Source organism: Tasmannia lanceolata, unplaced genomic scaffold (assembly GCF_043159265.1).
Source record: "Tasmannia lanceolata isolate RefF3 unplaced genomic scaffold, GAP_Taslan_0.1 ptg000016l, whole genome shotgun sequence".
Taxonomy (NCBI): Eukaryota; Viridiplantae; Streptophyta; class Magnoliopsida; order Canellales; family Winteraceae; genus Tasmannia; species Tasmannia lanceolata.
The window spans coordinates 3,961,672-3,977,636 of NW_027518693.1; the positions used below are offsets into that span (position 1 = coordinate 3,961,672).

At 36.6% G+C, this 15,965-nt stretch overlaps 1 protein-coding gene across 1 annotated transcript; it reads left to right on the forward strand.

The window, feature by feature from the left end:
- Nucleotides 1-4,170: 4,170 nt before the first annotated feature.
- Nucleotides 4,171-13,146, forward strand: LOC143848512 (YbaK/aminoacyl-tRNA synthetase-associated domain-containing protein). Its single transcript, XM_077357466.1, has 12 exons — nt 4,171-4,326; nt 5,324-5,383; nt 5,479-5,532; nt 5,650-5,710; nt 6,018-6,094; nt 7,545-7,594; nt 9,655-9,737; nt 11,513-11,583; nt 11,673-11,829; nt 12,351-12,493; nt 12,584-12,682; nt 12,822-13,146. Exons 1-12 carry the CDS (start codon nt 4,288-4,290, stop codon nt 12,891-12,893), a joined length of 966 nt encoding a protein of 321 aa, XP_077213581.1. The 5' UTR covers nt 4,171-4,287; the 3' UTR covers nt 12,894-13,146.
- The last annotated feature ends 2,819 nt before the right edge of the window (nt 13,147-15,965 follow it).

Genomic DNA, 15,965 nt, shown 5'->3' on the forward strand with positions numbered 1-15,965 from the left:
GCTCTGACATTGCTCTGCACTCCTGCTCATACTGACTTGAGTGTCGAAGCGCCCGTCCGGAGCACCACTCCGGGTTGGTCTTCTGACCCTTTGTATCCTTGTCTGTGCCCTTGTGCAGCGCAGGACTCCATTAGCTCTTCAGCTGTGGCTTGCCAGATCAGCCCTTCCGGCCCTACCATAACCTGTTACCAATTTTAGACCTAACAGGTGCTAAATTTAAATTATTTTTTATCTGATTGGCCAGATTTGACCAAGAAAGATAAAAAATTAGTGGGCTTCTAAAGCTTTAACTAAAGGGTAAAAAGAAAAAAGAGAAATGATAGATGAGCTTCTTAAGCTTAGCCAAAAGATTACTCCTAAACATAAGCAAGGAAGATAGATGAAAAAGAAGAACGATGCGTGTGGATAGGCCTTCAAGAGACTTTAAAGATCAGAACATAAATTATCACGTGCATGCATGGTGTTAGCGGGCCCACTTCGGAGACTTTCCTTGAAAGCATTGCACCTGGTCTTTTGTGAGTTCTTCACGTAATTAGTAGCATGTGGGAGGTATAACTTTTCAAGATATGGTAATTTACACGTGTAAGTGATCAGGACCATTGATTTAGCCTCATTGGTCCTACAATGAATCAACGACAGATATCTGTTGATAGTGGCAAACCCATCGTGGGTTAATTGCAACAACACGATATACAGATAGTTGTATGGTCTGATGATCTAGACCGTTCATTTAGTGGGCCCTGAAATATATGGATGATACAAAAACCCTATAGATCGATTGGACAATCCTAGTCATTTGTTCTAATAGACTTTTGTCTATTGAATAGGATCATCGATCAACGGCTGCCAGTTTAATGGTTAGGATCCTCCGATTAGTTCAATTTTTGTATATATTAAGTCTAATTTACTATCAGATTTACCATACAAATACGTAGATCATTGCATTGTATGTTTGTATGACCAAGTGTGTGCTATTTTATTATGTACAATAAATGTACAATGATTCATACAGTAAGTATTCGTAATAAAAAACTAAGTATAAATTTCATATGTTAAAAGATGGACTGATTAGCTAGAGATTTAGGGAGATGTTTGAAGAGATTCCATATGGAAGGTCAACTGGTGGTGAATGTTCACTTGCGTTCTCGAGAAAGCGGAAAACAGTCTCTCTTTTCCTTGACAAGACCTTGATAAGACAGAATTCTGGCGGTCACTTGCTTTCCTGATAAAGTAACAAGCCTAGGTGGAAAATGTCAATTAATGACATGAAAATTGCCAAAAATATGTGGAAATGTCTCTTTTCTCACAAGTGTGGGAAACCAAATCCCACTATTTTGGTTGGATTTGCTTTCCCGGGAAAACTAGTGAAAAAAAGGTGGGCAAGCAATTTCTCGGGAAACCTTTTCCTGCGCACGTGAACAGGCGCGGGAAACCTTTTCCTACACAGTTTCCCTTGATTTCTTTTCCTAATGCCACATCAGATTCCCGGAAAACCTTTTCTTTTCCTTTCTTGGGAAAACAAGTGAACAGAGCCTAATAGTGAGATGGACTGATTAGCTAGAGATGGAGTGAATTGGGCGTCGCTAGTCCCCCCACAACCCCCCCCCCCCCCCCCCCCCCCCCCCCAAACCGCCCCAGTGCGTTTGATTTGTATTTTCTTTTCAATTGTTATTTTCTCTTGTACTATTGATCTCCTTGATTATGGGGCTTTTCCCCTCTATCTTAATATACATCTCACCTTTTAAAAAAATTATCTTTAACTTGTTTAGTTTGCAAAGAAATAAAGACTCCCAGAAATCCATCTTTGACATAAAGTTAAATAGCTTAAGTTCAGGCAATAATATATTGAAATGTCATGATTGGCAAAATAAATTAGAATTTATGAAAAGAATACACAAGTAACTTTTTATATGAAAATTAGAGGCCATGGAGCTATTCCATTTACTCGACCGATGGGAATTTCACTCTGAGAAATTGATAAAAAAACTGCTGAATCAGAACATTTCTTATGCGTGCCAATTGAAGTATTTTGAAATGAACTGTAATGAAGAATGAATGCTCTGCAAATCGTCATTAATTAAAGTGATCTAATTAAATTCCACATAAGAACCATTTGATTCAAGGCTGCATTATGATGTATTGACACTCCAAACCATACAATATGTGAAAACTTGTAAATATCACGATCTAGATTAACTCTCATACCCAAGAGGAGACATAAATCCCATTTTTTTAAAGGAGTGGTTTACTTGTAATCTAGACTACAAATTATAACAAAGAAGGACATCCAAGCCAACATCCACTCACTCATCAATGCAAAAAACAACATTAAGAACCTATCACAGAGAGATGATGATCCTATGCAAAAGATAGATAAAATATAGTAAGGTCGTGAGAAGTATGGTGGTGAGGGAGAACTCTATGCTTTACAAAAAGATCATAAAAATCAATCAAAATAATTAACTTACATTGAAAACCTTCAACTAAAAGGGAAAATAAAAATGTGCATGGAGTAATATAAACAAAACATCAAATTGCATTCAATGCCTTGAAAACCTAATATCTTGTGCAGAGCATATGCTTATGAGAATATGAGAGTACTAAAAAATGAGTGCAAGTGCTTTGTGTATGATTCTAATTTTTCGACTAGAAATATTTGGAGCAAGACTACCCCTTTATAGGTGAAAGTGGGATCTTCTTTAGGCAATTTTGGCGACGGTTAGGTGACCACCTCTCTACCAAGTAATCAAGGGGATTTTTATCTTTCGATTCGGGTGTCTCCTAGCTTGAGATCAAGAGACATGTGCGGATTAGAATAGATTGGACTCTATTATTGCCTAGGAGGTAGCTTCTTCGACCCCAAGGCAATTATGTCCCAAATCTAGGCTGCTTCCTAGCTCACTTGATGTATCTTTGGAGGTTTGCTTGCTTCATTGGTGCACCTTGCATGCTTGGAAGCATCAAATTCTAAAATTACGAACTCTTGTCGCAAAATGGGATAGGTGGATGGCTTGCAATGGAAGATACGACACTTGCATATGCCCAACTCAAATCTATCTATCCATCTATCTATCTATCTATAATCTATCTATAATATATACTGAGCATTTTTCTTTCCATTGTCATTTGTCTTTATTCCTGGAATTGTTTTTACTGGAAATAATTTTGTCGTGAAAAATGGCTTTGCTAACATTCAGTTCCGGTAAAAATTTGGTTTTTCTTCACACATCTCTCTCCTCCCTACCTCTCTCAATCCTCCTTATTAATTAGGTTTTTCATAACCACAAAATCTCTTATCCCTATTAATTAGGTTTTGCAATAATCCCAATCCTCTCTCTCCTCCCAATTAATTTGGTTTTGCTATACAAACCCCAAGATATACTGTTTCATGTTTTTTTGCAAAACTCCTTTTTGGCTTTTACACCTCATGTTTTATGGATGAGGCCACCATCTTCACCCAAATCGTGCACAGGGCAGGGCCCACCATTTGAACCTCCTTGGCCCACCATTATACTCCTCATATTCTGATGGGTGGTCCCATCATCTCCACCCAAACCCACTACCCACGCATTAGGTTTTGCACCAATGTTGTGATGAGGTGGAGCCTACCAACTCCACCCAAATCATTCATAGGGTAGGGCCCACCATCTCATAGCTTATTCTTTTTTGGGGTGGGGCCCACCATTTCAAACTTCATGTTTTGATGGGCGGGTGGGTCCCACCATCTTCAACTAAACCCATGCATAGGGTGGGCCCCTCTATTTTGAACCTCATCTTTTGATGGGCGGGCCCCATCATTTTATGCTCATGCATAGCTTGGGCCAAGAATACTAGTAATGATATAAACAATATGGAGAGAGTGATAGAGGCTAGTCGGAGGCCAAGAGGTGGGTTAGTGTTCAAATATAAATGATTAAATAACACCAATTCTCACAGGTGAAGCTTGTGAAGTAATTGGTTGTTTCACATGAAAATGCTTGAACCAAGGCACCCAAATCACTAAGCCTCCCTGACTTTTGTGCAACCATACACACTATGATGATTCTATGGCCGGTTTGAGTTATGGGCCATAGGTGATCTAAAGCGAGGCCTCTGAGATGAACGGTCCATATTAATCAAAGGTAGGCCCCACTGGGCTCTGACCCACCCAATACAATGTGGTCACGATTTTAATTGAATAAGAACCCTAGTAACCTAAGTCCCGATTGAGTTACCTCGCTTCGTCTTTCCCTTTCTTCGAATTTATCCAAAATCAGAAAGCGGGGAGAATAAGAAGAAGAGGAGAAGATGGGTTTTTCTAAGGACCAATTGCTTGCTCGTTTGCAGGTTCTATCAATCCCTTAGCTCTTTCTTCCTATTTCTATTAATTTTTTTAACTTTATACGTTGCAATATTTTATTTACTTTGCCTCTTTTTTTTTTTATCTTCTTGAATCTTTATTTACTTTGCCGGGTTCTTGATCTTATTCACTGATTGGATATTTCACCCAAAAAATCGACACCCCCGTGAATCGGATTTCCCTATATGTTTGTTTCAATGCTATGTATATGTTTATTCTGTTTTTTTTTTCCTTCTTGTGTTGAATCATCCACCGTGTTTGATTTAGCAAGGCAGTGAGAAATGGTATTTATGTGTTTATGATCATTCAAGTTAGACATAGATTTCCCAGTGTTGGATGTGGACTCAAGGTAATAAAAGTATTTTTGGATGGAATACAGGGATGATGTGATATATAAGTTTACTTTTGTTTTTAAGATTATTGATCTATGTAAATCAGAATACGAGGGAGGGAGGGAGCAGATGCACTTATCAGTTGGTTTTTTCGAAGAAAAACCCTTTAATTGAAAAACCCTTAATTGAAAAGGCCTCTCTCTCTCTCTCTCTCTCTCTCTCTCTCAGTTAAAGAACGAAATGTTGGGATAGACTCCTTTGCTAATTTTGGTGTTGCTTATACCGAAATTAGAACATGGCACTTATACCGAAATTAGAACATGGCATGAAATGCCCAAGTTATAGGGTGGTCTTCGTTTCATCTTCCTTTGATGGCTGGTCCATCTTTCTGGTTTTATTAGTAAAATCGTGTGTGTTTGATGATATATCTCATGAATGAGGCCCACTGAAGCACTTATTACAATCGTTTTCCTTTATTTCATTCTTTAACTGGTACATGTTTGGTGAGCCTGTCTTCCTAGTTCATTTGAATATCTTAATGTTTGGAATGAATGTTTTGGTGGAAGTTGCACAAATTCTAATCGATTTATATTAAGTCTTCTTGCATATACGCTAACTTCTTCTAGTTACTAATATTCTAATGCACATTTAGGAGCTTCAAATTGATTTTGTTAGCTACAACCATCCTGCTGTATTGACAGTTGAGGCTCAAGTAAGTAAAATAGAAAATATTTTGATTTTTTCTTCTTGACCTTATTTCATTTATGGAAGGTTATTTTATGGGACAACCTCGATTGTTCTTCTCAGGCAAAGTATGTCGGGCATTTGGGAGGTGCACTAAGTAAAAATTTACTGTTGAAGGTATGATAATTTAATTTTTCTGAATGTAAATTCTTTCTTGTTTTCTTCTAGTAAATTTGGTATAGTTATATCTTCGGAGGACAATTATTTAATCCTCAGCTTGCTTGCATATTGCAGGATAAGAAACATAGGTACTATGTTGTTTCTGCTCTGGCAGGTACCAATGTGGACTTGAAAGGTACGCTGTTTGTTTTTCATTGGATTGCAATAGCTACACTATTGAGTTTATTGTCAGGATTATGCTGTTTTGGATGAGGGCCTGTTTGTTTTAGATTATGGCAACCAATTGTGGAGTCCCCAGCCGATTATTTGACTCAAATTTAGTGCAATTTTCAGTCCCGTAATCAGTTGGGGACTCCACAGTCGACTGTCATAATTAAAACAAACAGGGCCTAAAAGTCAACTGCTTCATTGATTCTGGCCATATGTTTCTTTGATCTTTTTGGATGTTCATTTGAGTGCTGTGTGTCTTTAAAGTTGAGCAGTTTTGTCTCAGCGGCTTGGTTTGGGAAAAGGAGGTTTGCGCATGGCTCCTGAAGAGGCTCTGCAAGAATTACTTCAGGTGGGTATGGCCTCATAAAAGAGTATTGGATTTTGTTATAAAAAGTTTCCCTTCATTATGACCTCAATTATCAAACCACCCGAAGAAGCTCTGCAAGAATTACGTCAGGTGGGTATGGCCTCATAAAAGAATATTGGCTTTTGTTATAAAAAGTTTCCCTTCATAATGACTTCAATTATCAAACCATATTCTATGGCTAAGCCACACTAAGCATACAGCGTTGTTTTCTTATATGAGAAGCACAATTTTATCTTGTGCTCTGAGACTACAATTTCAGTTGCAGGGATGTGAATGGAGAAGATGAAGGAATCCTCAAATATTTATGATTTGATGAAGGAGACAATGAAGGAATCTATTAATACAAACTCTTCTGTAGTTTTTTATTTTCTTTCTTAGGTTACTAAATGAAATAACTTGTACGGTTAATATTTTGAGTTTTCTACTTGATTATCTAGTTTAAGTTCACATATAGAAAAATTTCATTATCTCCTCCAAACCTTTGAGTATAGGATGTTATGTCTCCTCATGATTTAAAATTTCCTTTGTAATTTATGCTCAAGTGGCATGTAAATATTGACCTTAATATTAATGTACACTATTTGATTTTAAATGGCTCGGAGATCATACAAATAGGGCATGTCTTGCGCTTGGATATTAGTAAGTTTACTTGCCGAATCAGAGTGGGCAGCCACACCATGTTACCATATTCAAGCATGGGTGAAGCCAGCATTAATTCATGAACCTTGAATGATATGATTAATAAAAGCTGGGACATATAGAGGAGAGATATCTAATCTGTCCGACTGTAGACTGTAAGAAGAAATAGTAAGCCACCTCAAGAATTCAGTAGACTGTAAGAAGAAATATCAAGCCACCTCAAGAATTCAGTAGGTACACTGTACATTGGAGTGGTAGTCTGGTTGAAATCTCTTATAGATTGGTTCATGAATATTCTTAAACTCGCAAACTCATTGCAATAACTAGAGTACCATTTACATTGCTCATAACTCTGAAGCAAATCAATTTGACGTTGTTATCTTTCTCACAACGGAAAAAAGGAGAAGATCGACCATCCATTTAGTCGTGGTTTTTTAAGCAGAGATAATCTTTAGTCCATATGTTCCTTTGGAATTCATGCTTTTTGCCTTTTTGCCAAATCTCCTAGCGATGAAAGACGAGTTTCTTTTAGTGAATATGGGTATGGATTACTTGGTTTAAGTGGCGATTGAGTCACATCTTTCGTGTTTCTTTGTGATACTTTTGTATCACTTTGCCATCTCTCTCTCTCTCTCTCTATATATATATATATATATATGCAAGGATCTCTTTATGTTACCATGCCTATAGATTATTTTACTCATTAGATCATGATATACTTGCATTTATACTTCTTTACTGGGTGATCTACTTGTTCTCACTTGATTCCATTGGATCATTATTATTATTCCAGGTTCCATTGGGATGCGTTACTCCATTTTCCCTAGTGAATGATTCTGCACGGTATGCCTTAAATTTCAATTTTGGTCTTATCTTCTGTATATAATAAATAGAAAGGCATGAATTCTTTTTTTGTGTGTATGCTACTTCTTAAACTTCCGGATGAGAGTTTAACATGTCAGATAGCAAAGGAATTACTTGGGCTGCAAAAAACAAAAAAACAAAAAAAACATTGACCTTGTTCATACTTCAAACATTTTAGCAAATCAGTTAATTTGATCAATGAATTGGTAATGAATGAATATAATGAGGAATTTCTTGGGGTGACAAATAAGAAGAAAAAGGGCATTGAATTCCCTGATTCAAACACTTCACAAATCCGATGATCTGTTAAATGAATCATTGACTTTTTTTTATTTGAGTGTAAATTTTATTCAGGAACATTGGACCAATTTTGTGGGAATTGCACATTAGACGTATAATCCCACTTCATAGTACAATTATTGTTGAGACCTGCTAACTTGTTTACTGGCAACTTTGATTCTCGTCAAATGTGAGGTCTAAGCTATTGAGAAAATAGATAAATTCTGCATCATTTCCTAGTATGTAGAGAAACACCACCAAGGAGTGTTGTGGGAGGAGATAACCTGAGCTGTCTAATTGATCATTAATTCATCAACCATGTTGAGAACCTTGTCTACCAGATTAACTGCATTTTACAAAGCTAAGACAGCCTCATTGTCATCAGTGTGCGTAACCTACCGTAGACTAGAGATGCCAAGTTAATATTTTTTGTCGGAACATGCTATTCAAACTGGCCTGTGAGGATTCTGCTCTATGGTACCCAGATACGAATACGTATATGGAGTTATGGACAGGGACGAATATGTTTATTTTTCAAGTGATTCATAACGGAGATACAACACGACATTTTCCAAATGTAGGACATGGATACTTGTACATGTATCACATGCCATGAGATAAGGAACACGACATCTATCATCTATGCACAAAATATCTTAAGATAAGTAGATTTAAATTAGATGGTGAAATTAATAATAAATTTAAAATTGTATTTATAGACTCGTATACTCAAAGTTATAATTGCAAATGTAAGACACTGACAAGCAAAAAAAAAAACTATTAATTCCAATAGAGAGGCATATGTTTGAAACAAGATAGTTATTTGACCAACAGAATTATCCTTGAAGTGTCTGAGCATGTGTTGTGTCAGACTGTACTTGGGCATCTAGAACTATCAGATTATCATAGGCTCTACTTATTGCTAACATCAAAATTAAGCTTTAAAAAACTGCAAGGCAGTCCCTCCCAAGTGTCGTTCTATTTCAACCTAGGAATATGGCTATTGCAGAAACCCATCCAATCTATGTAACATATCTTTCTCAAAGGAGGGTTGAATAGATCCCCTCTTTGATGCCTCCAATTTGTACAATTTAGTTTTCAACTTTTCTAAATGATATATAATTTTGTTTGGATCCCTTAACCGTTAGCTTCATTTTTTGAGTTCTCAAGTTTCTTGTTCATTTTTCTCCCTGGTGTGCGGCTTTACCTTGTACACTTGCGGTCTTTTCCCCTTACATTGTGACTGTTCTTCATTGATTGCTTGTATTATTTGTTTCTCCACTGATATCTAATTACTTTCTTTACCATTTTCTATACTTAAGCATGATTTCTTTGTGCTTTCCGTTTTCTTTTTGAATGATCTGTCCGGGAAGATGCCAGCCGTCTATCCTTTCAACAGACACTTTTCCGTTTTAGTCATTGCTTTGAACAGTCACTTTTTTCTGCAGTGACCAGGGATTCGAGGCTGCTTATTTTCATGGAAATATTTTACAGTCCCTATTGAAACACTTCGTTACTATAGAATAAGTGTTTACTACAATTATCAATTGTACTAAAGAGACTATGATATTTGTTAATAACTCGTTTAGTTTCATCTCACTTTAATCTTATTTATTCTGTTGTACGTGAGATCATTTTTCTTTATCTTGGAACTTACTTGAAATAACAGCCCCAGTATGGTAGAAATCTGTCATATTCTTAGTTCAATATCTTTTTGTTAATATGCTGATTTGTCGTGCAATTATCTTTGTGTTATGAAGGAATGTTTCACTATTGTTGGATCAAGGATTCAAAGCTCAGCAGTGCTGCTTTTTCCACCCACTCTCTAATGACACAACCGTTTGTAAGTGAGAAAATTTTACATTTGTTCTGTTTTAAGCTGATGACTCTAGTCTTTATCCTGGCTTTGTAAAACTACTTAATTTTTGGGAGATAACAGTTGGGAGAATCTCCCATGTTCTTTATAATGTGGAATTGCATGCTTTAGGAACTTATTGTAATTTGTAGGTGGAATTGCATGCTTTAGGAACTTATTGTAATTTGTAGATACACTTGAGGTATGTTTATGTTCCAAGATAGAATTGTATGACTTGTGGAACTGATAAAGTTAATACCAAATTGCTTTTAGTAAAGGACAAGGTGGCTTCTCGATTGGGTGTGCTACGGAACTTATTTGAATTTCTTCTCTGACACTCTTTCCTACCAAGAAGTCCTAGTTGGGCATCTGTATGCCAAGAAATTTCATGTAACTTGAGTATCAAATGTTCTGTAGTAGAATTATAGTTATTACAAAAGAAATTTCAGTGGAACTTTTGGTTAATTATCATATTTCCTTTTGCTCTCTTTTAATTTAGTTTTTTGAATTGTAAGGAAATATTATTGAAATGAAACAAAATTGCTTGAAAGTGAAATTCATTGAAAGGAAACAAAATCGCTTGAAAGTGCCATCCCCTTCCTTACCCCATGCTTCCCCAGCATTTGGAAGTCTGTAGCCTCGTTTAGGGCAGTAGTCTTCTTATGCTGCATAATGCTTGGAAAGATTCTTATCGGGGACCAACTTGCTTGGAGATACATCTGCCAAGATAGGGTGTGCTCGCTTAGGGCGGTAGTCTTCTTATGGTGCATAATGCTTGGAAAGATTCTTATCGGGGGCCAACTGCCAAGATACATCGTGCTTGGAGAAGAAGGATCCTAATGATTGAGGTGAGCATTTTTTTTGGTCTTTTCATTTTCTTTAAGGAGCTCACACGTAAGTCAGGGTTGAGCGAGACTACTTCAGTACTTCCAATGCAACTGAGTGGTTCCCTTGCTGTAATCTACAAACTATTCGCATAATGTTTGAGATCTTAGATTCATATATGTAATTGAAATTTCTTTTAGTGGAGAGATGCTAATGAGGTGGTTGATTCTTAGCCTTTCTGTGTGTGGTCGTGGTGTTGTGGGGGGGGGTTGGAAGAGGGTTGATTCGTATATGTAATTGACATATTCTTTGAGCTTAACGAGCAACTGTTGTATCTTGAGTCCACAAATGGTCTCTCAGTAAGGAGTGTAAAGACCATCTGGTGATATCTCTAGCTAGTATTGACTTAAGATTTTAAAACTTAAGCCATGACTCTTACCCACTTACAAGGATGCCCCTGACAAAAGTGTTGAGCAGGGTCTTAGTGATTTGTTTGTTTTCCTTGTTTTATTGGAAACCAATCATGTTGATGACGTAACAGAATCAAACTGGTACAATAAATATAAGTAGTTTTTAAGTAATTGCTGAAATATTATAGTTTTTTTTTTAAAGTATCCCACCTTGCTATTCGAATAATTGCTCAAATATGCAGTTTGTTAGAAAGGTTTCGTGCTTATGGCATGTTGATAAAAATTCATCTGAATTCTCTCAAGATGCACTCTTTATGAAAATCATGTGACAGTGTACCCTCCCTAGTTGGACTTCTGCTGATTTTCGACAAAGTTTACACTGCATTAATATTCACAGTACCATTAATTTTACATTATATTCAATTATAAGAGTGCAAGGAGGCAGGTTGTAAACTAGTGCACTGGTTGAATGGCGGCATACTAAAGTTTTCCACTGATAATATTACTCTTATATTTCGTGTTCTCCAGCTATCAGTGCTCGTGATCTTGACAAGTTTCTGGTTTCAATTGGAAGAAATCCATCATATGTAGACTTGGAGGTGATTTATTGTTTGTCTTCTAGATGAACTCATTCATTTTAATCCTTTTCCACTATTATTTTAATAATGACGGTTATGCTTTGTAGTAGGCTACACCTTTGGTAGGGAAGGATCAACCTCCTGATCTTGCAGCTTTCGTTCCATCTGGGAATCCTGTTCTGCCTATCTCAGAAGAGAAAGCAGTTCCTGTTCAACTTCCTACTGAAAACCATGTTCCTGCGAAGAATAAATTGATTGATCTTACAGGTAAACCATAAAAAAACATTAATGATTTGTTTGACCAAGCAATCAACTTTCTTTTTTCGAGAATGCCATTGGTTGGAACTTTAATGGCAGAATTTCTATCCGCATTTTGTCTGATACAGTTCCTTTGAATGCTTAGGAATATTTATTTTTCTGAATAAAAACTTCGTTGGGTGATCTAGTTGTGTCTAAAGTAGTTTATGACTGACTGCCTGGGTAGAAGGCAAAAAGTCTTTGTATGTTACCTCCAAATTATAACCAAAATGAAGAAAATTGAGGAAGTGATTGTGACATTGCTGAAACCATATTGTTTAGAGAAGACCCATGATTGTACTTTCAAGTGGGGCTTGTATATTTCATATACTTCTTATCTGACTATACTAATTGACCATGAAATATAAAAGTATCTTGTTTAATTCAATCAGTTTTTCCCATTTGCTCATGCTTGGCTGTTAGTTTCCATTCAAGAAATATATCAGATATTCCTCTTTGGTAACATTCTGTCTTCCGTTTTACCGATGTAGGCCAAACTAAAACACAGACCAATCATGCAAAGGGAGCTGTGGAGAAGCCACAAAATTCCTCAAATCCCTTTGCTGCAGTTACTGATGTTAGGAAATTCGTAGATGAAATCATAGTTAAAACATCTGATGCAGTCCTTTCCGAGGTAACCAAAATGGTTTTGCATGCTCTATCGATCTCAGTTTCACCCTTTTACATCTTTATTAAGTTATCTTTATAACACCAAATCATACAGATTGCCAAGGAGTCTACCCAACAGCAAGGACAAGAGCTTAAGCCTGTAGTATTGGATGGCGTGAGGAAACATCTCAGTTTGGAGTTGGAGAACCTAACAGTGAGTATTGAACTAAGATTTTAGATCTCTTTTCTTTTTCCTTTCACCTTTTTTTTTTGCAACTTTTTTCTCCAGCATTTTGCTTTATCTCCAATTCTTTCAGCTCCAGTGTATTGATGGATAGGGCATTTCATTTCAGATGACTTTCAAGAATGCTGCATACACTCAAGGGTTTACTTCCGGTGTGAAGAGCATGTCTTTGCAGAAGTGATCTCCCCCTTTTCACATTTTGAAAAGGATCATATTTAAGGTTCAATCCCTGTGTCTGAGCTGTCCAATTACTAGTGATTCTGTTACTAAAGATATCTGTATTTACACTTCTTTCAATTCTCATATCTTGTGGGGTTATGGTGTTCTACCCATTTCCGCTTTTTGAAAAAGATCTTATTTAAGGTTCAATGCATGTGGCTGAGCTGTCTGAATACTAGTGATTATCTATATTTACACATCTTTCAATTCTTGTATCTTTTGGAGTTATGGTGTCGAATTCGTTCAATGAAACCTTTGGTCACAAAATAAATAGCCTGAATGTAGGTTCCATCCCAATTGTGCAGTAAATTTTATACCTGATTACCCTGTGGATCTGACGTCTTGACACCCATGTATTGGATTAATTTCTTCAGCTTGGTATTTAACTTGAACCCAAGTATTTGTCTGTCTAAATTCATAATTTTCACTTTGGTGGTGATTAGATTTTTTCTCTAGATTGGAAACCTTTTGTACTAATTCCACCCTGGTGGGCTTTTGAATTAGCTACGTAGAAATAAAACCAAATGGGAATTGAGATAAAACTAAGGGGGGCGCAAGCGAGGTAGAGCACTTTAAATCAACACAAAAAAAGGTTTGTTCAATATTTTTTGCAAGATTTTTAATGTAAACTTCCGAAAAAGATGAAACGGGCATCTTGGCTCTCAGTCAGACTCTTTCACTCCCGTCCTCTCCACCCCTGTTTCATGATAGGTAAGGAGAAATACAGTGATTTTTCTTTCTTGGTTGTCAAATATGCCCTCACCTGTTTGGATTGCAAGAAAAATATTTCCGTCAAAAAATATTTTCCAAAATTTTTTTACTTGAAAATGATGTAGTTATGATTTTTTTAGAGAGATATCACTATAAATTGAAATTTCCTCTAGAGAAGATGTGATGTTGAATCAATCTTTACTCTATCACCAACTGTATGAAAGCTCCTTGTTAAGCTCTTGGACCATCTTTGGCTTTGGTATTAGTCTTTCTCTCGCGCAGACAAACTCGTGCACTGCTCCCAATATACACATATGGGTCATATGCTAAGGCAGTCTTTTTCATTGCAAGACCATACACACCTAACACCCCTTGATGTTTCTCTTTTGCTCACGATCTCCAAGTTACTTGAACCCATTTGTGCTACCAAGCTTTCTCTTGTCATGCTCAACTTTAAACCCCCTCTTGTGATCAGCGCTTCTTCAAGTTTTTTTTATTTTTTTTTATGTGCAATTAAACACTGGAAAATTTTGAAATTCTAAAAGTTTTTCCTTTCCAATTTTTTTTACAAAATTCATGCAATCCAAACCCGACAATGATGCGATTGACCGATATGAGGAAAGATTGTGGCACCGATATGAGGAAAGATTGTGGCATTCTTCAAAATTTCAAATTGATTTCAGTCTTTACAAATCGGACCTTGTTCAGTTGCGTCATTGAAGTAGGTTAAGCTTTATATTGGCAACTTTGTCTTGGACTCATTTTGATTTTAGATGTACATCCCTTCATATTTTAGATGTCCATCACTTCATATTTTCATATCGTCGGTGCCAATTAAGGAAAATATCTCATTATTTCCAATCATGCACTTGTGATTTATTTATTGGAATAGAATCTCTCTACTTTTTTAACTGATTCTAGTGTGACAAGAAGATCACTTGTGAGCAACTCCAAAATATAAACTTTTTTCATTCCACTAGCATCAATCATGGATGAGAGTACATGTATTTTTCATAGCAAGCATATATAGCTTGCTTTAAAAAAGGGGAAAAAAAGGGTTTCAAGAAGACATGTTCTTGTTATCTTAAAGTTTTGTAATTTTCATCTAAGGTGTTGATGAACGGATAAGATCATCCGATCATGGACAAATGCTTCAGTAGGAGATCTTGGCATCTGGCCTCTCAGATGAATGGTTTGGATCAATCAAAGGTGGGACACACTATGTTGTGGCGGGTGCACGCCACATTTTATTACAATGAGGTCGGGCTATGATAAAATATGGGAAGCTACTTGATGTCAGAAGAATTTAATGGGCCTGATTACCACGTACACTGGCGCTAGGTGTCACTAGTAATCAAAAGGGGCGGATATATCACTTCCCTAAAATATTCCTCCTGATCATGTTGTGACCAAAACTTCAATACCAGTTTAACTACCAAAATACAAAAAAATTACGTTTGGTTGCCGGAATTTTTTTGAGTCTTGGGACTTTTGTGGAATTTCCAGATGAAACTCATGTTTGATTGGTGGGCCCAAAATAATCCAAGGAACCAAAATAACCTCGCACGAAACCCCTGGAAGGAAAACAAAATACTTCCAGGAACCAAAATAATCCCAGGAACCAAAAATAAGCTTGCAGAAGAATTTTTTTCTTCCCAACAGTTCAAGCAACCAAACAAATCAACTCGTCTGGTCAACCAAACATGGGATTTTTATTTTACCGGGATACTTCCAGGGAGTATTTTTCCCCACCAATCTCCCAGTAAGTTTTTTGTTCCACAAAAATCCCAAGAAACAAAAAAAATTCTGGCAACTAAACGGAGCAGGCCCAGTGAAAGAAGAAAAGTTAGCAAAGGGGAAAACATGTTGGCTTTTGTTTGGGCGGTGATATTGGCACGCCTTTGTTTTGATAAGTAAAACCCCTTCTTTATAGGAAAACAATAATTCATATAAAAAAATTGACTACCTTGACCCCTATAACGAGGCAGTTTCCATATGAGAACCATTTTGCCTACTTTCAAATGGCGAAGTTACGAGATTTGAAGACAAGATTGTTTAACGTGCAACCAAGTATGCAAAAAATAGGGTTATACTTGTCATTTGTGAAAAAAACTAAGGTGTTCTTTATCAAAAAGTAAATGATTAAAGTGGAATGCACACATGGAAAAAAGGAGGGTTGTCAAGCACCTCATTCATGAAAATCGTATTGATTCTTTATCTCAGTGCTTTTGATTGTGTTTTTGTACGGGGAGAATGATAAATCCTCCCCTGTTTACTGGGGCCATCCTATATAGTCGCTTTGAGATTTGCTAGCGTCCATCAC